Source organism: Myxocyprinus asiaticus, chromosome 27 (genome assembly GCF_019703515.2).
Source record: "Myxocyprinus asiaticus isolate MX2 ecotype Aquarium Trade chromosome 27, UBuf_Myxa_2, whole genome shotgun sequence".
Taxonomy (NCBI): domain Eukaryota; kingdom Metazoa; phylum Chordata; class Actinopteri; order Cypriniformes; family Catostomidae; genus Myxocyprinus; species Myxocyprinus asiaticus.
In genome coordinates this window covers 43,998,658-44,020,954 of record NC_059370.1, presented here as the reverse complement: position 1 = coordinate 44,020,954, position 22,297 = coordinate 43,998,658, and the positions used below count along the sequence as shown (strand labels likewise).

Sequence of the window (22,297 nt, the reverse complement as noted above, 5' to 3'; positions counted from 1 at the left end):
AGTCCACTACGCCACCACCACTCCAGAGATATCTCACTAGTCTCTGTGACAGCTGTAGACTTTGTAAACAGCAAACAAAACGCTTTTCACCTGTCAATCATTTTGCTCGTTCTTATTTGAAGCGGATCATTGAGGCTATGATTCATAATGTTTGTCAGTTGAGGGCGCTATTGTGCCACTGTTGAATTTGACAGCCACAGGAGTAAACAAAGATGCTCTTTTGCTCAGTTTTGGTTTCAAAATTATCTTTGGAGGGCGGGGTTTTGGAATGAGGGGGTGTGGCTAATTCAGCGGCTCAGTCACGTAAAAGCCTTTAACCTAAAACCGCTTACAGCACCTTTAATTCTTCTGTTAAAACTCATTTATTATTTGCGCTGTGAAGTTGTTTAAATCTTCTATTTTAAAGTCATTTAAGGGTTTTAGGGTTTATGGTGTTACGTCATCATGGCAACGAACTTTACACAGAAAGAGTTAATAAGTGAGTGTCTGTGTGTTTGTTTGTGTGTGTGTGTGTGTGTGAGTGTGTGTGTTTGTGTGTGTGTTCAGTGCTGTTCTGTTGTTTATAGAAGGGTTTTTGTGTGTAACTAGACTGTAATGAGCTTGGCAAACATTAAAAGAAGAATTTTTACCCCCAGCTGGATTTACAGACCTCTACTTGCTTGTGTGTGTGTATTCTTACAGTGCTTGCAAGCAACACTTTTTATTTGTTTCATTCAGCTTGCATTTACTCCCTTTAAACCTTGTTTTGTTGATAATTTTGGTCTTGGGTGTTCTGTAGGTCTGACGTTTTCTTCTGATCAACGTTACTTTTTTAGAAGTTTAAGATTAAAGTTTGAAAAAAAGTGTGTGAAAACATACTGACTGAATTGGTATTTGTCTTTCTGACCTCTATTTAAATATCTATAGCTGCCTATACGTTGTACTGACGGCGTTGCTTTGTGTTAATTCTCACAAACAGCCGACAGAAAATCAAAGGTGTGTGCTGAGTGTCATGACAACATTATCCCTTGTGTTGTGTTCATTTTGTGCTAACACATTTTGTGTTCCCGGTCAAAAATGACCGGCCCACTAAGATTGTTTACATACTTCTCATACTACATATATTATCACAAGATATTGCATTGGATATTTTTATCAACTTCTTTTTTAGTAATAACTTCTTATTTAATAATTTTAGTCATTTTTTTTATCCCCTTTCCTCCCAATTTGGAATGCCCAATTCCCACTACTTAGTAGGTCCTCGTGGTGGTGCGGTTACTCACCTCAATCCGGGTGGCGGAGGACAAGTCTCAGTTGCCTCCGCTTCTGAGACCGTCAATCCGTGCATCTTATCACGTGATTCATTGTGCATGACACCGCGGAGACTCACAGCATATGGAGGCTCATGCTACTCTCCGCGATCCACGCACAACTTACCACACACCCCATTGAGCGTGAGAACCACTAATTGCGACCACGAGGAGTTTACCCCATGTGACTCTACCCTACCTAGCAACCGGGCCAATTTGGTTGCTTAGGAGACCTGGATGGAGTCACTCAGCACACCCTGGATTTGAACTCGCGACTCCAGGGGTGATAGTCAGCGTCAATACTCGCTGAGCTACCCAGGCCCCCTGTACTCCTTTTTTGAACATTTTTAAAATTATATATTTTTATTGATAGAAAGATTAATTGAACTGAGCTTAGGCCCGTGGAGGGCACTCCCAGCGGAAGACAAAAAAAATATATATATAATAATTACATGATAAATTAATAACCACTTGCTTGATCTGAAAAAAAAAGGGTGTAATTTTAAAGCTTAAAAATCTGAACTTTCCAATCAGTATAGCTGATCCTACCAATTCTTAAAAAAATGCTTTTAATTTGCTGACATATAAGAACTGTTTCATTCTCATCATTTGCAAATTTGTCATCACAACAATTATATTCAGAGTTGGTAAAAACATAAAAAAGATGAGATATCCATGTGTTATATATCGTTGGAAAGGTCTCAATTAGTAAAATGCAAAGAGCAAATTTGTTTCAATCAGAGGTCAAACTGCAGTGAGTATTAGTGTATTAAATTCCCACTGACACATAAATATAATAAACAGGAGTGGCTTTTTGTCACGTTTTTCCTTATTGCTTCCTGAAATATATATTTAACATAGACAATGACATATCATAACTTACAGCAGATGATCCCGATTCAAACGAGCCCAAATACAACATAATATGATGAGTAGATCTTGAAATATTCCTCAAAGAGTGTACATGGAAAGATGATGCACAAAAGGGTGTGTGTGTGTGTGTGTGTTTGTGTATGTGCACATGTTCGAGGACTTTGTGTGTGCAAACACACATCCACAAACATGTGCTCATCTAAAAGATTGGGATGCTCCTGAACACTTAATATTTCTGTATTTTGTAGTCTAATCCATTCATTTCCAACGGCCGGTCATTTGTGACCGGGAACACAACAAGTGTGACAAAGTGAAATAAAACCAAAAAAAATGTTAAGAAAATGGTCAACTTTTATAAAACGTTAAATCTGTTCTTTTACTGCCTTGCAAGCACTGCTTTCCTTCAGGAAATGCAAATCTAGCTGTTGTTGTGTAATTGTTATGGTCACACACTCTCTCTGTTGTTTTCTGTGATGAAGCTCTTCTCGTTTAGTGTCTGTGTCTCATTAAAATCGTGTAGTTTCATTATTATTCAGCTCTGTGTGTTCAGCAGGTTAATTACTGCAGTCTTAAAGACTCTTGATCTTGGATCAGTACAGATCAGACGCCACGGTAACAAGACTTACTTAACTGCAGACTGTTTTCTACACATTCAACTCGCGCTGCATCCCAATTAGCATACTATCCATATGATATCGTATGCCAGATTAGGATTTGTGTGTCCCAGATTATATTGTGTTGAAAGTAGTATGCCAGTGGTGATCGTGTAATACTCGCAATGTATTTTTGAAGTGAGGAGTTTGTAACAGTTCCCTTTCAACTTATTTTGACATAAAATGGTGAGGTATGTGACCAAAGCTGTTGGAGTTCTTAAACGTATCAATCTAAAAATGAAGTAATATGGTAATAAATGTAGCTAGATTCAAATGCTTGCATGCAAGCACAATCAGTGACAAATTGGTCTGTGGTATCAAGACACAATTTTCTGATATGATCGTTTGTCCCTATACTGCTGTACACTCTTACTTTCCATCACCAGCATAGTGCATACTTTTAGCATGTAGTGCAAATATGCAAACTGGGATTCGGCCCATTGAGCAGCAAATGTTGTCTGCTGTTTCCTGTGAGACACAAAAGGGTCTTTCCAAGCCTGCCTCATGGCAAGTCGTAATAATAGTACAAATCATACGAGATGGCTCATACAGAGATGTACGACTTTCACACCCATAGAGAAAAATAAACGCACCAGCAAATGAGGTTATAACCCCAAACCTAAACTTAACCATGGTTTTAATAGGAAAATAACTTTTGTGTACTATTTCGTCATCTCGTACAAATTATTACGAGGTGTCATGAGACTATGTTGATTAGAGGTAGACCGATATGTCAGATTTACAGAGTAATCGGTGCGGATAGTTGCTTTTTGGAAATGTAAGCGCAGCGTAGTTCTAGCGGGAAGACTAGCAGCTGTACATCATCGCACCATTAGCTAGGTAACTCCTAGCCAATCACATGTAAGCCATTGCTTTATAAGTCTGCTCACAATCTATCACATTGCTGTTTCAGTGTGCTAACACGGCAACCTCCACCACCCCACCACCACCAGTTGAGTCCCGTCCTGCACGGGGGTAGGCCCCTCGCCCCTGCCTCCTATCTCTAGCAGGATATGACGGTTCCGAGTACAACTTCTTCGGAACGCCAGATGGGGCTTACGCCAAAGAGAGACATTACATTTCTGTTTTATATTCATCAAATAAATGTCATCTTAAATTTCACTCAAGTCTGCGAGTCTTTCTGATAGAACTATCGTTATCGGCAAAAATCTATGACGATATTTGCCGATAGTTTTTTCATAATTTTGTCATTTCAAAATAAGAGTCCCTGATGTGTTTCAGGCTTGTTTATACTTAAAAGTCCCAACGTTATACACCAAAATTTTCTCGTTATTTTTGGATTTTGGGTTAAACCAAAAACAATAAACTGCATCTGGGATTTTATTCATTTAGGACTCTTTGTCTGTGCCCATCATAGTAAGGAAAGTATACGATTTTTTTTTTTTTTTTTTGACATTCTATAAACCAATTTTAAAAACTATCGGCCGATTAATCGGTTATCGGCCTTTCCTGCCACCTATTTTGGTATCGGCAAAATCCACTATTGGTTGACCACTATTGTTGGTCTAACATTCAGGCTGCTAAGCCCCACTTGTTTTAGGAAGCCTGTTTCGTTATTATCTTAATCTTTTTTTTTTGTTGTTTTTTTTTGGAATGCCCAATTTCCAATGTGCTTTTAAGTCCTCGTGGTGGCGTAGTGACTCACCTCAGTCCGGGTGGCGGAGGACGAATCCCAGTTGCCTCCGCGTCTGAGACTGTCAACCCGCGCATCTTATCACGTGGCTTGTTGAGCGCGTGCCATGGAGGAAGTTACCCCATGTGACTCTACCCTCCCTAGCAACCGGGCCAATTTGGTTGCTTAGGAGACCTGGCTGGAGTCACTCAGCACGCCCTTGAACTAGTGAGCTAGCGAACTCCAGGGGTGGTAGCCAGCGTATTTTACCACTGAGCTACCCAGGCCCCCATTATTATCTTAATCTTTATATTAATCCCAATCTCTTTGCCGTGTTTTTTTGAATTTACTGCATTGGCCGTTACAACAGTTTCAATGAGAGTTTGACAGCTGGTTAATCTTCAGCTATTTCTTATTAAATATTACACTTTATTAATGCCTTTCCAGACAGAGCAGTTTACAAGACAAACACACATAGAGTGAGAGTAATCTCCATAAATCCCTCCTATTGGCTGACAGTGTTTATTTTGCTTTATGAATAGTGTAAAAAGCATTAAGATTGGACTACAGAACACACACAGGGAAATTATGTAAATAAAGCAGAGCAGATATCTCTCTCTCTCTCTCTCCCTGCAGTATAATAGAGGAATTACACTGCTGTGTTATCTTGTTTCTGAACAGAGGCCGAAATAATCCCACACTTACAGATACAGACACACTCACACACTGTTATATAGTGAAAATGTTTGAGTTTCTTTGTTTATTATAGTGTTGACTAACTAAACAAGTTCTGCTTTTTCTTCTCTCTTTTACATATGCACACATTAATACAAAGCAATTATTGCAAAATATCTGCAGGAGGCTACATAAATGAAACAGATGAAGTGTAGTCGGCTGTGTACTAGAACGTTCCATATTTGACATGCTGCAAAAGCGGCACTTTATTTTGAACAAACATCTGAAATAACAACATGAATTTATTTCACTGTTTTTTGTTTTTTTTATTTATGTAACCCAGGGGCGGACTGGCCATGGGGAGAACCGGGACTTTTCCCGGTGAGCCGGCCGCAAAACGGGGCCGAACGGCGATAAGCTGAAACGGGCTGCCGCATTATGCCAAACGTGCTGCGACTAGCTGAAGAGGGCCGAAAAACGGTGCCGCAATATGCAGAAAAGGACAGCGAATTCCCCCCCAATTAAGGAACATTTATATGGCTCCTTTGTGATAAAACGTGCATTCCGGTGGCAATTAATTCAGTGAGGGGATCACATGATATTCCAACATGGCAAATGGCTTTAACAAAGTGACAGTTTTATTAATGTTGTTAATTTTAAACAGTTATCTGAAACAAGCCACAGTTCTGCCAAATGCTCAAATTCTCATTACTGCTGGAAGTGTCAAATAGTACCCCTACAACACTGTTCAATTCCTCCTTGTAATCGCAGGGATGACGATTTGGACGAGAATTAAATTGCCACACAACCTTTTGTTTGTCAAAAACAGTATGTAATTCATCTGGGAATTTTCTCCTGGGGGAAAATCACTGACATTTCTAACTCGGACGGCAATAAAACCACAAACTATTACATGCTGAAATTTCTTAATGTCCCCACAAAAAAACTTTTCATTCTCCTACCGTTTCAATTCTGTATCATTGCAATCACACACACACAGATTCAAACCATTGACTTTCCACAGGAAAAATCACAAGTGAGATCTCTTTAAAATCTCAGTTGTTTCTCCTAAAAAAGACTCACGTAATCTCACTTGTCTCCTTTAGAGTTTCACAAGAGACCTCAACGATATCTCAAACTGTGCTCAGATTTGCCAAGATACCAAAGTCTGCTATCAAAACTTAGAGATAAATAAAAGTCAATATGAACTCAATCATTTCTTTTCACATTATGTATTAAGCTGTGCTTATTAATTATGTAGGAAATATGAAACATTGATTTGGACTATCTGGCAAAATACAACACAACTAGTGACAATAGCAGACCTGTAATCTGGAAAATACAGTATGCTGCACATACAAACCTCAACACGACTTCTCCCCTTCATTCTGCTCAAACCATGAAATGATGTGCTTGTGTACTTATTTTCCCACACAAAAAAAATGCAAAAAACAATACTCTCATGCTGTGAGACAAGGAGGAGGGCGTGGCCAGGCAGTGATGGTGCACGGCTGGCGCTGAATCAGCTGATCATCCGGAAAGCAAGATAAAGGGGAGCCGGGGGTGCCAGTTCTTGAGAGAGAGAGAGACGCACGCAACCGTGTTGTGTGTGTCCATTTTTCTTATGGTTTATGTTTGTTTTATGTTGAGTTTTGAATTAAAACTTTATATTGACTGTTCAGCCGGTTCTCGCCGCCTCCTTGCCCATCCTTATACTGTTACAATGGTGCCGAAACCCAGGAGGGAGGAGGAATGCGCTGTCACGGGGTCCTCGCCGCTGCCATCTGCCAGGGGAGCAGCGTGGCTGTCTGCCTGGGGACAGAGGGGTCGCTGCCGGCCGCCGAGAGCCGAAGGAACCGCTGCCGTCTGCCGAAGAAGGGGAGGAGCAGTTCCGTCTGCCAGGGGCCAGAGGACTCGCTGCCATCCACCTGGGGAGGAGCGAGCTGGCGTCCACCAGAGGGCGGAGGAGCGATTGATGTCTGGGCGATGGTGTGTCCAGGAGCCGTCAAGCAAGTTCTCCTCTCTCTCTCTCTCTCTCTCTCTCTGTGTGTGTCTCCGCTCGTCCTTTCCCTCTCCCCATGCCTCCCCTCATCTCATTCACAGGAGGCGGGGCGGACCGCTGGCTGACAGAACGGCCGGAAGGGCAGCGTCTCCCCTCCAGAGATGGGGGGGGGGGGGTTATTCAGACCAGTGGCTCCCCGGCCTGTATTGGGTGGGGAAGGAGTGTGACGAGGAGGGCGTGGCACGGCCGCCGCTGAATCAGCTGATCAGCGGAAGAGCGAGATAAAGGGGAGCTGGAGGTGCCAGGTTGAGAGAGAGAGAGAGAGAGAGATGCACACGGCCGCATTGTGTGTGTGTCTGTTTGGTTTAAGTTGAGTTTTGCATTAAAACTTTATCTTGACTGTTCAGCCGGTTACCACCTCCTCCTTGCCCATCCTTATACTGTTACACGTCTATTCATTACTATAGGCTGTTATAAAATAATGTTACAAAATGCACAAAAGATTTCATAATCAAAATATAATGCATCATATTTTGTCATTATGTGAAGATTTGCTTCCCAACTCAATGGAAGAATGGGCACAACGCGCGTCTGTCTGTTCTTCCTTCAGGTTACCGTAGTAATCTTGAGTTTTTCCCCAAACGTTCGCTCTTGTGAGGAAAGCTGCGATGCTCCATATTGTTGTTTCTGTGATGATTCATGAAGTGTTCCATTCAACTCAGAGAATCAGAATTTCCACCTTTCAACTGGGAAAAGCACAACGGAATGACACTTTATGTCGGACTTCTAACTTGGAAACTCGTGCGGAAATCTTCAACTCCCATTTCTTCGAGATGCAGGTGTGTGTTACGTCACGCAAACATTTCGGCACCCAGGGCAGGGAGTTTTACAGTCAGTGACAAACATTCACTTTTATTAAATAATATCCATTAACGAGTCAAAGTTCTTACGTTAAATGATAGTAAAACGTGTTTAGTAAACGTTTTGCAGAGACAGGTGTTAATTACACTCTCTTTTGATGATTGTAACGATAGCATTGCAGCGTCGTATCAGTTTGGTTGCTATGAGTAGTTATTAATTATTTTGAGGATTTCTTTTTCAGCACGGAACGTCAAAAGTATGCCAAAACGTGTATGCATTATTATTTAAGCGACTCGAGCATGCATACAGTAATTTACTCATTTATGTTCTCCCTGCAATGCAGGCAACATGTATAATAAATAATATGCATCTACATTTCAACATGTTTTATATGCTTTAAACTCATTTTTGATGCTACAATAATTTAATAAATACTTTTGAATCCAGAAATTACATTGCTTGCATTGCTTGTGTTTATTTATGAAACATATAGTTAGCATTTTGGCTGTGTACTCTCAGAATGATGCAGAAACACCAACGCAGAACTATAAATGCAAACCAACACAGGTCAGATCAAACGTCCACTCTATGTATTGTGTTGTACTATCATCAACAGATTAATACATCACATGGCACACCTGCAGTGTAGACAGTTTTATTAAGCTTTCTGATTGAGGCAAAGCCAGTTTAGTTTTTGTTTAAACTAATAGAATAATCACTTTTATTACCATTTTTGGACATGTGGGCTACCCATTCAAAACTATGACTACCTTTACCAGGGGTTCATTTTTTAGGGAATTTTATAGGAGGTAATACCAGTCCGTAAAAAGTTTGGAAAAATTACTGATGACCAATTCGGACGAGATTAAAATGACGGAGAAACTCCTGCAATTGTTATGTAAAATGTCTGAATAAGGCTTTTCTGTCTGTTGTTCTCTGTTTTCTTCACATTTAAACTTGGGCAAATATGTTTTGTCTTGCTCTCTCTCTGTACTGGGATTTTAAAGAAACAGTTCTTTGTAAATATGATTGTAAATTAAGGGAAAGTAAACGAATAGTTTGGAGTGTGTAAAGATCCGAATGTAATCAGTGTCTCTTTGTTCTGTTGTTTATTGTTTCAGAGTGAGTCTTGCTTGAATATTGTGAATCCAGACAAATAAATGAAATATATCATCACTAAACACATGCTCATATAAAGTGTTTGTGTGTTGTGTGTGTGTGTCTGTGTGTGTCTGTGTGTCTGTCTGTGTGTTTGTGTGTGTGTGTCTGTGTGTGTCTGTGTGTCTGTCTGTGTGTGTCTGTCTGTGTGTGTGTCTGTGTCTGTCTGTGTGTGTGTCTGTCTGTGTTTGTATGTGTGTCTATGTTTGTGTGTCTGTGTGTGTGTGTGTGTGTGTCTGTGTGTGTGTGTGTGTGTGTGTCTCTGTGTGTGTGTGTGTGTCTGTCTGTGTGTGTGTGTCTGTCTGTCTGTCTGTGTGTGTGTGTGTGTGTTTGTATGTGTGTCTATGTTTGTGTGTGTGTGTGTGTGTGTCTGTCTGTGTGTCTGTGTGTGTGTGTGTGTGTGTGTCTGTCTGTGTGTCTGTGTGTGTGTGTGTGTGTGTCTGTCTGTCTGTCTGTCTGTGTGTGTGTGTTTGTATGTGTGTCTATGTTTGTGTGTCTGTGTGTGTGTGTGTGTGTGTGTCTGTCTGTGTCTGTGTCTGTGTGTGTGTCTGTGTGTGTATGTGTGTCTGTCTGTGTGTGTCTGTCTGTCTGTGTGTGTTTGTGTGTGTCTGTGTGTTTGTGTGTGTATGTGTGTGTGTGTGTGTGTCTGTCTGTCTGTCTGTCTGTGTGTTTGTGTGTGTCTGTCTGTCTGTGTGTGTGTGTGTTTGCATGTGTGTCTATGTTTGTGTGTCTGTGTGTGTGTGTGTGTCTGTCTGTGTGTGTCTGTCTGTCTGTGTGTGTTTGTGTGTGTCTGTCTGTCTGTCTGTGTGTGTGTGTGTGTGTGTGTGCTGTCTGTCTGTCTGTCTGTCTGTGTGTTTGTGTGTGTCTGTCTGTCTGTGTGTGTGTGTTTGTATGTGTGTCTGTGTGTGTGTGTCTGTGTGTGTGTGTCTGTGTGTTTGTGTGTCTGTATGTGTGTGTGTGTGTGTGTGTGTGTGTGTGTGTGTGTGTGTGTGTGTGTGTGTGTGTAGGCTGCAGTGACGCTGATCTGAGAAGTTTAGCGTCCAGACTGAAAGACTGGTTCGGGGTTTTGCACACAGACGCCAAAAGAGACCTTAAAACCACCACAAGCGACACAGCACAGGGACGTAAGTGAACATATTGTCTCATTCCTCTGTATATTAATTCATTCATTCATATTTTTTATTATGTTTTTAACCCTCGAGACCTCTTTTTTCCACCTTGAAAGTGTTTTTAGGAAGCAAAAGATGATAGAAATCTCAAAACCAATGTTGCAGTCTCTGAGGGTTACATTTATTTATTTGTTAAATATGTTTTACGCTTTTTATTTTTTCCTTTCTATCTTTAATTTGATTGAAGGCATTCTCAAATCCTGCATTGCTGTTCTCTCATTTAAAAAACAACCATTTAAAACAAACATGTGCTAAATGGATTTGAGAGTACAATGCTCTTATAGGTAGCTAAAAACATTATTAAATTAACCAAAATATTGAATAAATGAGCATGCAGGTCAAGGGGATGTGTATCATTTTGTAAATTACATCTGCAGAACTTTCTGCTGAATTTTTTGGGCAAAGATTTCTTGAAATCTTGACATCATGCAATTTACTGATAGAAAATGAGATGCACACAAAATTGCTGAAATTAAATGAACCTTTTTTTTGTGCACAATAGTTACAGTACTTAAAATGTGCATTATCCATTGATTGGTCAGACATTTCTTTGAATTTGCCATGTGGACAGCGTTAACGCCTATGCCGATACTCTCAAAATAGTTTCTTTGGATTGACCGATATACCATTAATGTTCCTAATACAAACCTCAACTTTATTCAGCGTCACATACAGTTAAAGGCCGTTTGTGTCTCTCCTGCAGGTTTTGACACCAGTATATTGCCCATCTGTAAAGATTCTCTCGGGTGGATGTTCAACAAGCTGGACATGAACTATGACCTCCTCCTCGACCAATCAGAGCTCAGCGCCATTTACCTCGACAAATACGAGCTGTGCATGCGACCGCTGTTCAACTCCTGCGACTCCTTTAAAGACGGAAAACTCTCCAACAATGAGTGGTGTTACTGTTTCCAAAAACCCGACGGTGAGCACGCCGTACGCTGAGATCTTTATACGATTAAAAGGATATTCTACATCTGTCACATGCTGTCGATTACCACAGACAATAATTAGCATTAGTTAATCCATTAGGTATCACGAACTTATAATGAACAATTATTTTTACAGCATTTATTGGTTATTGTTCATTTATAAATGGGTGTTTCTTCAACTCTTCTAGAAAGTAAAGTCTCGTTAAACGTGTTTTACACTCTCACTAGTTTATTTAATTTGTATTCTAACAATGTCCGACAGTCTGTGTACATGCATCACAGCAGAGTCATTTCCAGTGCAACTCAAATTCTGTATTGAGTTTAATAGAATTTTTTTAATACATTTTTTTTATGTTTTTCATATAAAACGAGCGACTCTTTTGTCTTGCTAAGGTTAATTTCATAGCTAAAATTTTATGCATCCTAAATACTCACAATTAAATAATATTTTCACACTTTTTTCATAAATTTCAGCTTGATTGGAAATGACGGACAATTCAAAAGTGACATTTCCCTTGATTTCAACTGAAGCATGCTCTTCACCGACACTTTTGTGCACTTGGTTATCAATTACACTCACTTTTGCTCAAACTTTATTAAGGGCGATATTGTTTGGTGTGGTGGAAATGACGCCACAACTGTGGGACTGTCGTAAGATTTGAAAGATCGGTTTATGTTTGATGATCATAGTTTAAACACGCAATAATTTAGTATTTTTATGATAGATTTTCATAGTTTAATATTGACTGTCTGGGTCTGGGGACGAGGCAAAAACAGTCAAATCTAAACATAAAAAGCATTTGAAATCCGTAATTTCATCAAGAAACACCCAAATGAACTGCTGTGTGTTAGTTCATAATGCATTAGCTAATGTTAATGCACACATTCGTAGAAATGTACATTAATCAAGATTAATAAATGCTGTGAAAATGATGTTTTATAGTAACTATTGCATTAACTCATGTTAAAAGAACAGTTCACCTTAAAGGTGCACTAAGTATGATTTTAGCAAGGCTCTTACTCGTCCCATCAGTCCTAGAAATACTTGTGGTTTTGGACTCTGTACTGACAGCCATCGTCCTGGAGTATTGCTTAATCACAGTGGACATTTTATCTTTCCACTCTTACTCATTCTGGTGGATCACACTCCTGTTTATCAATACCGTACCATCACTGGTACCACTGACGACCACTGCATGACACAGTGTCATGTGTTGTCAACATGGCAGCGCCCATGAGGGGGCGACCCGCTCCATGTAAAACTAAACAGCTTTTATAGGGTTTCTGACATGACTTGAGTCTTCATCTCATGTGAGTGTACATCGTTTTCAACACATTTCTAAAAAATGCTATTCATGTCTTTATACGTAAAACTTTTTTAATTAGCAAAAACGTACTTACTGTAGTGCACCTGTAAATGCTAATTATATCATCATTTACTCATGTACTGTTCCAAACTCGTATGCCGGTCTTTCTTCTGTGTTCTTCTAGTTTTGGTTGAACTATCCCATATACAACCTTTTGTAAAGTGTAACTGTGTTTTCAGTGTGTGTGTGTGTTTGTGTGTGTTTCTCCAGGCATGCCGTGTCAGAATGAGATGAACAGGATTCACTCTCACAGCCGACGGAAGACTCTGATTGGTCAGTAGATTGTGTCTTAGCTCCGCCCCTGACTCCCTCTGGACCAGTCAACAACCCATCATCAGTTGAATTCATACATTGAGTCTATTGTTGACAGAGTTATTTATGATGGCATGTGCAGCTCTTGTTTCATTTCTGTTTGTATGATTCTCTCTGTAGGTGTGCATGTACCGCGCTGTACTGATGACGGGTATTTTAAGGCCACTCAGTGTCACGGCAGCACCGGTCAGTGTTGGTGTGTCGACAAATATGGCAACGAGATCGCAGGATCCCGCAGACAGGGCAACCCTTCATGTGGTACACACACACTCATATAAACACAAATAAACACAGATGTTTCTCCTAAAATTCCTCTGGAGCGATACAAAACTTTGTTGGCATCCAATAAGAGTGTAGAGCTATAAAATGAATGTGGATAGATCTGTTTGAGCTCATATTGAGATCAGTCTGAGATGCTGTTGTCATGACATCTGAAGCTTCATTATTCAACAGTGTTTCATGAGTTCTCTTTCAAAATGTATAACACACACACACACACACCTCTATCCGCCAAACACCTTCCCTTTCATCTGTCTGTGTGTGTAGAGGAAGATCAAGAGACATCTGGAGATTTCGGCAGCGGCGGCACCGTGATTCTAATGGACGATCAGGAGGAGGAGTCTCCACAGCGTGGGCGGGGCAGACAGAAAGAGAGACGGGCTCAGCTCCACCCCAGCGGGGCGATCGAGGATGACGAAGATGCAGAGGATGACGAGATGGGCTACGTCTGGTAGCTCCGCCCACCCATGTTCCGCTAATTAACCAGGGACCCATGTTAAAAAAAAATGCACAGTTCTGAAGCCATTCCAGCTCCGCCCCCTCGGATACGCCCACTTCCTGTACTGCTCCCATTCTGAATCTGATGATTCCTGATTAATCACTGCTGTCCTTCTATCTCTCTCTTTCTCTGTGGCCAGCTGTTCATGTTCTGTCCTCTGTTCACCCTCGTTTATACACGTCGATCTTCCAGAACACTCTTGTGTAGTCTAGATCGCATCTAAAACGCAACAGGAAACATGCATGACAAAATTGTTCGGCATTTCAGGTTTCCTTTGAGTTGTTGGAAGTTCTACACAGATCTTCTTGAAGGGTTCTAGAGTGTTTGCACTCTATTTAAGTGAAGTTCTCTGTGGTCGTATGCATGAACGACACTCCAAAACAGAAGACACAGTCAATGTGCATGTTTGTTGATGGACATTTTTGACCATTAGGATGTGTTTTACTGTTTTTTTAGCATCTTCCAGCAGTGTTTTTTAGATGCTGTCAAGTTAAAAACAAATCTCCAGACCATGAAGTTCTGTTTCAGTCCTGTGCGCTGTGTTTAGCTATTTTTGTAGGCAAGAACGCATCCTGAGTGAACGGCCCTTTTTGCTGCGTTCCAATCATGACATAATTGGGTGTTTAATTTATGGCGAAAAACCATAATAGCATTATTATGAAAAACAATGTGCAAATAATGCCACGTTTCCATCCCATGTGTTCAAAAGAACAAAATCGCCACTTCCGGATAAATTGTAGCCGCGGTGACTCTTTTATCAATAAAATACTCTGTGTTCAGAGCACGCAGACAAAACACTCTACAAAACTTCGTCTCATGTCTGGGAGCGACAGCGCGTCACACACTTATGGGAGCACTATGTGTGTGCGTTCCTCCATCCTCATGATTTTACCGTGCGGATCTATAAGATATTTTTCAAAAGTGTCAATAAAGTTTGTATCGACCTGTTTACTCTACAAACTCTTTGCTGGCTTTGGATTTTCAGGATGACCAGAGCACCATTTCAGATGCGATGATTGGTCTGTTGGTTCATCCAGTTTTGATGAATTATTCAGTCACATGTCCTTTTTGATGTGTATCTTGTATTCTTAATAAATTCAATAGCAGTTTATTCTGTAAATGTGTTTCCGTCATAGTTTATGCACATTTCTTCTATTTCTTTTTTTTTTTTATTCCCTTTTCTCCCAGTTTGGAATGCCCAATTCCCACTACTTAGTAAGTCCTCGTGGTGGCGCGGTTACTCACCTCAATCCGGGTGGCGGAGGACAAGTCTCAGTTGCCTCCGCTTCTGAGACCGTCAGTCTGCACATCTTATCACGTGACTCGTTGTGCATGACACCGCGGAGACTCACAGCATGTGGAGACTCATGCTACTCTCCGCGATCCACGCACAAATTACCATGCGCGATAACCACTAATCGTGACCACGAAGAGGTTACCCCATGTGACTCTACCTCCCTAGCAACCGGGCCAATTTGGTTGCTTAGGAGACCTGGCTGGAGTCACTCAGCACACCCTGGATTCAAACTCACGACTCCAGGGGTGATAGTCAGCGTCAATACTCGCTGAGATACCCAGACCCCCTCACATTTCTTCTTATTGAATTAAAAATGTATCCACCACAAGCGAGCGCAGACGTTTTTTATGCGCATTTTGGAGATTTTATTCGCATCTTGGTGTTTCCATCCAGCAGTTTTTATGGAATATAAAAATGCGCATAAAAATACATGGATGGAAACCCAGCTTGTGAAGAGCATGCTTGAGATAAAATATGAAAAATGATGTTTATAGAAAACAAAGAAAAATCAAGGTTAATATCACTTGTGAGCAGAATATTTTAATTTGGGTGACATTTTCAGTCAAGCTATAATTTGGTCAAATTTTGCCAATTTAATTCAAATAAATCCTATAACATGAAATAAATGATTCTTGAACTGTTCTTAAACTGTCCCTAAATGGTTAATAAAATCTGTAACTCAAAATCAATCACTCTCTTTATAATTTCTTCTCCAAGCAAGTACATTTGTTGCAAAAGTCTGTATTTCATGTAAGCATCGTAGGCAACATTCGTAACGGTATAGTAACAGTAAACAGTTTTAACAAGTTACAGCAGCCCCTCAGCAAACAAGAGCAGAAGGGAAAAAATATTAGCTTACCATTTATCACATGCTGAAACTTTATTTGGACTGAAACTTTTCAATCTGCAATCATGTGTAACGATGCAACAGTCCTCTTTGACACCTGAACTTCTTCAGAACATCAAATCTTAGTGATACCTGCGCTAAAATCACCCTGCGCTCTGTGTGGTTCCTAATGCCCCAGTGGAGTGACGGGGACACTATACTGTAAAAAGGCACCGTCCTTCGGATGAGACGTTAAACTGAGGTCCTGACTCTCTGTGGTCATTAAAAATCCCAAGACACTTCTTGTAAAGAGTAAGGGTGTAACCCCAGTGTCCTGGCCAAATTCCCACCATTGGCCCCTATCTATCATGGCCTCCTAATAATCCCCATCCTTTAATAGGCTCTGTAACTCCACTCTCTCCTCTCCACCAATAGCTGGTGTGTGGTGAGCGCACTATGGCTGCCGTCACATCATCCAGGTGGATGCTGCACACTGGTGGAGGTTGAGGAGAGTCCCCTGTTCACTGTGTAAAGCACTTTGTGTGTAGTGTCAGAAAAGAGCTATATAAATGTAACATTCATTCATAAAAACAAGCTGGACGCAACGCAACAAATGAAATGTCTGGAGTTGCAGTTTTAAATATTGAAGCTCTTTTTAACTTGACGGTGTATAAAATCATTGGGTCATCCACGAGACTCGAAAGAAACATCAGTCAAAAAACGTCCATCTAGCGCGTGATTACATCAGAAACAATTGAAACACAGTGCAGACGTGCACAAAAACACGTTCGGTGTGAACAGCCCCTGCAGTCTCTCAAAAGTGTATATCTATGTTGCCGTGTCAAGTGTTTCAGTAGGTACTTGTGCTACGGATCTGCATTTGTCTTAAACTCGTCGTAATGGTGATATTTCCATTTAGTAAAACAGCCGCTTGTATCGTCCGACATCTTTTCACTTGAGCGATTTCTCAACATAGTGGCACGAGCTCACGTGTGCAGGTGTATCAGGAGCCAGCTGATAGATAGCTGTGCAATGTGTATAAACCTCACCCCAATAAACCTCACTCCCTTCCTGGCCAACGCACCATTGTGGATCTACCCGCTCCCTACGAGACTCGAACCGGCGTCTCCAGCATGGGAGACAAATGCGCTAACAAGGAGGCTACAGCCTCTAGTGTCAGTCGCAAGTGCACCTCTTGAGGTCACGAGAGTGAGGTTTATACACATTGCACAGCTATCTATCAGCTAGCCACCGTTACACATGCATATTGCCAATGCATTTAAAGGGGCCGCGTTGAATTACAAAACATTTGACGTTAAATTTCGATTTACAAATCAATATTGTTTTATATAGAATTGTTGAAAGTCTATACAGTATGTAACGCAAGTACATCATAAGTAACTGTAATTACATTTTACAAAATGAAGAGTAATCCCTCTTCACTCCAAGGAAATAGTTATTTAATTACTTTGTAACGCGTTACACCCAACACTGGACATAACTTAGTCCAAAGTGCTGAAAGTGTCAGACGTTGAAGAAACACCCAATTACAAGATTCCAGCTAGTAAAAAACTATTTCGTTATTGTTTTAACTCGGAATTACTAGTTGGAAATGCAAAATTTTATAAAAGCTTCGACTTCTCCCACTTGACCGTTGTGACATCTTGTTAAAACAACGAAAAGCTCTTTCTTTGTTCCTCAAAATTTTGCAAAAGAATATAGGCATACGTATATATTTGTAGTAATTAAATATTTTGCCGTCATCGAAAACAAAGACACTCATGCATGGACCCATTTTGAGTAATGAGTGCAGCTTTAGTAAAGAATAATTTGTGAGTCAAAGAAGATGCTCAGAGTAGAATCTGAGATTTGTAATCTAATAATTACGGTAATTACGACAGTGTGACGACCATTGAAAAGAGCACAAGCGATGTGCACGATTCAATAAATTGTTTGTTGTTTCAGCTGGTGATTCCATTTTAAACTCCCTCAAATTGTTTGTCCAGTTTTTCACAGACTTAAAGTGTTTAAATGAATTGTGACCTTTGTGTGATGTGTTTACTGAAGCTCGGGCATTTCAGCTTGACAGAATTGCAAAACGATGAAACGGCTCATCGGCCTGACCTTTTCAAACCATTACCGAACGCTTCCGCTCGCAGAAAAACAGAAGGCGAAAGAAAAGCCTCTCTCTGTGACGGCCCGTCTGAGTTCACTGAAGAGAACACTGCTTCACGCTTCTGTGTTCGGCTGACAGATGAATTTTGTATCATCAGCACATCTGAGCGAGAGAATACAAATATATCTGCACTTCTGAATGACTCTGTGACTCTGTCCTGCAGTTCTCTAATAATTCATCTCCTGCAGTTGAAGGGAGGAGCTTAGCCATCTAAAACCGAGTCAGTTTAAAGTGAGTTTAGATGGTTTCTGTCCCAATCTCTTAAAGGGATAGTTCACTCAAAAATCATTTACAGATAGTGATGTTTTGATAGTGCCTGATATGAGGCGTTTTGTGCTCAGAGGGGACGTTTCTGGGTCCTCTTCCGTGATTATGGGTAACAGAGGAAAGAACTGACAGGCCTACGGCTTCATAACAGCTTTTTCTCTCTACCTTATTCTGTTTTTTCTCCTCGTTTTCTTCTCTCCACCTTTCCATGTTTGAGTTCTATGATAATGATTGTTTTACCATGACACTGATATGAAAATATGACTATTTAAAGGAATAGTTGTCAGTTGCATCTTTTACTCGCCCTCATGCCGTTCCAAACTCCTCCGTTATGAAAAAAACACAAAAACAAGATAATTAGCTAAATGTCCATGCAGCTCTTTTCCATACAGTGAATGTGAATGAGGGCAGACTCTGTCAAGCTCCAAAAATGGCATATGATTATCGTAAAAGTAGTCCATAGACTCACTATAAATGCTGTACATGCTATATTTGTCTTCTAAAGTTGTATGAGAGCTTTGTGTGAGAAAAAGACAAGAAGTAGACCGATATATTGGTTTTACCGATTAATCGGTGCCGATAGTTGCTTCTTGAAACTATCAGTTACAGTATATGCAAAAATATATGCCTTTTCTTCTCATTTTTGTTATTTGTCATCAATTAACCTGATCTGGTGAACTATATACTGTATACACAAAACTCTTCATCTGGTTATAAAAAGCTTTATTTGGTAAATATTAAATGGAGAGCATCATATTGGTGCCAAGTCTCTATTATTTCAAAACAAGAGTTGCTGGTTTATTTCACGCTTGTTTATAGTTAAGTCCCGCGTTATGCGCCAGATCATAATTTTTCTGGTTATTATTTGAATTTTGGTTGCACAGTAAACTGCACCTGGGATTTCTGTACAATATCTGTACCCGTCATTGTAAAGAAAGCCTCCGAATTTTTTATAATTGTATAAATCGTTATTTTTTTAAACTATCGGCCGATTAATCGGTTATTGCCCTTTTCCAAGCAAAATCCACTATCGGTTGACATCTAGAAAAGACCCAAGTTTAAGTTGTCACGCACTGAAACATCTTACCCTCTCAAATATCCGCTTCAGATTTGACGTCAGTGATGCCGTTGATCCTCATGTGTCTTGAAACCGATCGCCAAATTTGAATATACAGAAATGCGAATTAGATTTGAGAGATGTGGCGAAAGAAAGCCATACGGGTTTGGGACGGCATGAGAGTGTTTAAATTCATTTCTGAATGAACTACTCCTTTCAAAAACCTGAAATATTAAAGCCAGGCTAAAATAAGTGTACGTGTCCTCTGGCTTGTTCTCATGAAAATGACATGACTGTGGTGACATTTTGGCAAAAGTGATATTACGTGATTCATTGGACGTATGACGGCATATCTGAGGTGAAATGTCCACTGTGTGGCGCTAAAAGCGAGTTAAATGTTCTCCCAAACAGGTTCTGTCGATTATTAAATCAACAAAACAGACCTCCCTACCCTAAACACTTAACCTAAACCTAAACGATAGTGGCAGAAAAAGCAAACGTGAGATGAAAAACACAATTACGTCATTATGTGTTGCGTCTATGACACTTTTGGCTCTTGTGTGGACTCATGTGCTCTTCAGGACTCATACCCCACTCCATTACATTATCAGTCGAGCTACCGCACAATTTAATCACACTCGTACAAGCTTGGAAATGTAGTTTGTTCTGCAATGCAAATGTTCAAATGAGTGATGCGCTACAGTGTTTAGATGTCATAAGATAGCATTGTGAACAGGAAGTGTTTATGAACTGATAATCTGCCGTTTTACTCGTGATTTGTGTTGTAGCACCTCTAGTGTTCATTTCACCAGGAAACTTCTGCGATACGTACAATGAGCTACGTAAAAATCATTGTGCAAAAAACGTAGGTGTAGTTACATGATTCAATGAGAAGTCTAAATCTGTCTGTCTTTATTTTGCATTCTCTATCGATGAAATTCAGATGATATAACAGTCTGTTGTTATCATGATGACCCGAGAGCTGAGTATAGAAAACACACACCATATCTGATCGCTGCAGAACTGCATTTTGGACTTTTTTCACTGACCCACACGTGCTGCTATGTTTCCGATGCCTGGCCTGCAACTGTAAACGTCTCCTGGCTCCGCCCCCCACTTCCTGTCCCGCCTCTGCCTGCTTCGCTCCTGTACAAGGGTGCAAAAAAGCTTTGCTTCCGCTGTTTTCACTTATTTGAACACAAACACACAGGTGACCGCTCACACTTTGCAGCAACAGATTCAATGGCCATATTTGCAAGAGTTTCCTTTGTTAATTCTCTATATTTTTTACTCTGTAAAGAAGACAATAATTAACGTGTAAAAAAAAAGAAGAAAAATGCTGAATGTTCAACAGGAGATGTAATTTAATGACGTCATGTGGCTTTGTCCATTTTGCCTTGCCTGAGTCTGGATGTGTACTCTCCTGTAGTCCTGAGTTTAATGTAAAGACCGCTCTCTATCTGTCTCTCTCTCTCTCTTTGTATCTTTATCTGTCTCTCTCTCCTTTTCCACTGACATGATGCCAGTGTGTGTGCCCAATCTGGCCCCTTTCCGTGCATCTCCACCAAGGAAAAAGCAGTTCTGGGATGGAAAAATGTCCACAGTTTTCAAAACATTTTCTCAAAATGCCAAATAAATCGATTATAGTCAATAACGATATATGCATCGGAAGCATCCGGTGTGACACAATGTGAATTACTATACGACGTGATAATTGATTACTAAAATTGTATTTGTTATATATTTAAATAATTTCTGACTCATTACGAAAGATGCTGACTTAGATTGCTTGGGATGTTCAGATAGATTCTCAAAAGTACGCACGTTTTTGTTTGTGGGCAGGTTATGTTGTAATGTAGTCATTCCACTCTCAAGTTTGCAAACCCATTTCGGTGGAAAAGGATATTTCTCTTTCTGTCTGTTCTCGTGTCCTCTCTTTGTCCAATATTCCCGTTATTTTCCCCTCCTGATCGAGAGTCCCAGTGGAATGTTTATATTCTGGGCTGATTCGTTTGCTGTTCGGTTTGTTTCATTTCACTTAATATTTTTATTTAATCATTTTTATTTTAGTTTTAACTGTAAAATGGTTCCTCGAGAAAACGTTTGTCTGAATAAAACTGGAGTTTGTCCTCGTCCAGTACTCTGTGTGAATGTCTTCTCTGCTCTTTTTTTCTCCAGGAAATGTTGTTTGTCAGCACTCACAGTGGCACGGCTAAAGAAATGATGTTTTATCATGAGTTGTGAGGTTTGAATTGAATGTGATGACAGAGAAAGATTGGGAGCGGCGATACAATGAAAAATAATTGAACCATGGTTTAACTGTAGTGATGTTGTTATGACAGAAACCATGGTTTGGACACAATTAACTATGGTTTTACTTTAGTAACTCCATTGAATTAGTGGTACAAGTTTGATTTTTAAAACCATGGTTTCCACTGAAAACCAATTTAATGGATTTAAAAAACATGGTACATATACCACAAAGTAACCATGGTGATACTATAGTAAAACTAACCATGATTATGATTTTATTTCCATAGGTTTGTAAAACTGTGGTTAAATGTGTGATTTCTGTGGGTTTTTACCATGGGTAAACAATACCATGGTTAATTTTTGTAAGGGTTTACCATAGATTTACCACAGTACTGTAGTTAAACTATGGTATCTTTAGTACAACCATGGTTCCCACAAAACTTACCATGGTTTTATGACAGTAACCATATTTTAACTATGATGCACGAGGTAAAACCATAGTAATAATACAGAAAAACCAAAACTACACTGTAAAAAATTGTCATACTGTTGTCATAATTTTACTGTAAAATCAATGCAGGTTTTCTGTCATAACACAAATTACTTTAGAAGAATAAATAACAATATTGCACTGCATTGTGGGATAATTGTGTTTCGTTTTAAGTCACCATTATGGTGCTTATTGTTCCCTATGAATGGGAACCTTGACTTAGTATCTG

At 40.0% G+C, this 22,297-nt stretch overlaps 1 protein-coding gene across 1 annotated transcript in view; it reads left to right on the top strand.

The window, feature by feature from the left end:
* LOC127417860 (testican-1-like) overlaps positions 1–21,472 on the top strand; it is a 146,457-nt gene extending 124,985 nt beyond the window's left edge. The window contains exons 7-11 of the mRNA XM_051658097.1: positions 10,152–10,268; positions 11,017–11,238; positions 12,823–12,885; positions 13,045–13,182; positions 13,471–21,472. Coding sequence (XP_051514057.1) covers positions 10,152–10,268; positions 11,017–11,238; positions 12,823–12,885; positions 13,045–13,182; positions 13,471–13,658 — 728 coding nt within the window. The 3' untranslated portion in view covers positions 13,659–21,472. The remainder of the gene's footprint in view (positions 1–10,151; positions 10,269–11,016; positions 11,239–12,822; positions 12,886–13,044; positions 13,183–13,470) is intronic.
* The last annotated feature ends 825 nt before the right edge of the window (positions 21,473–22,297 follow it).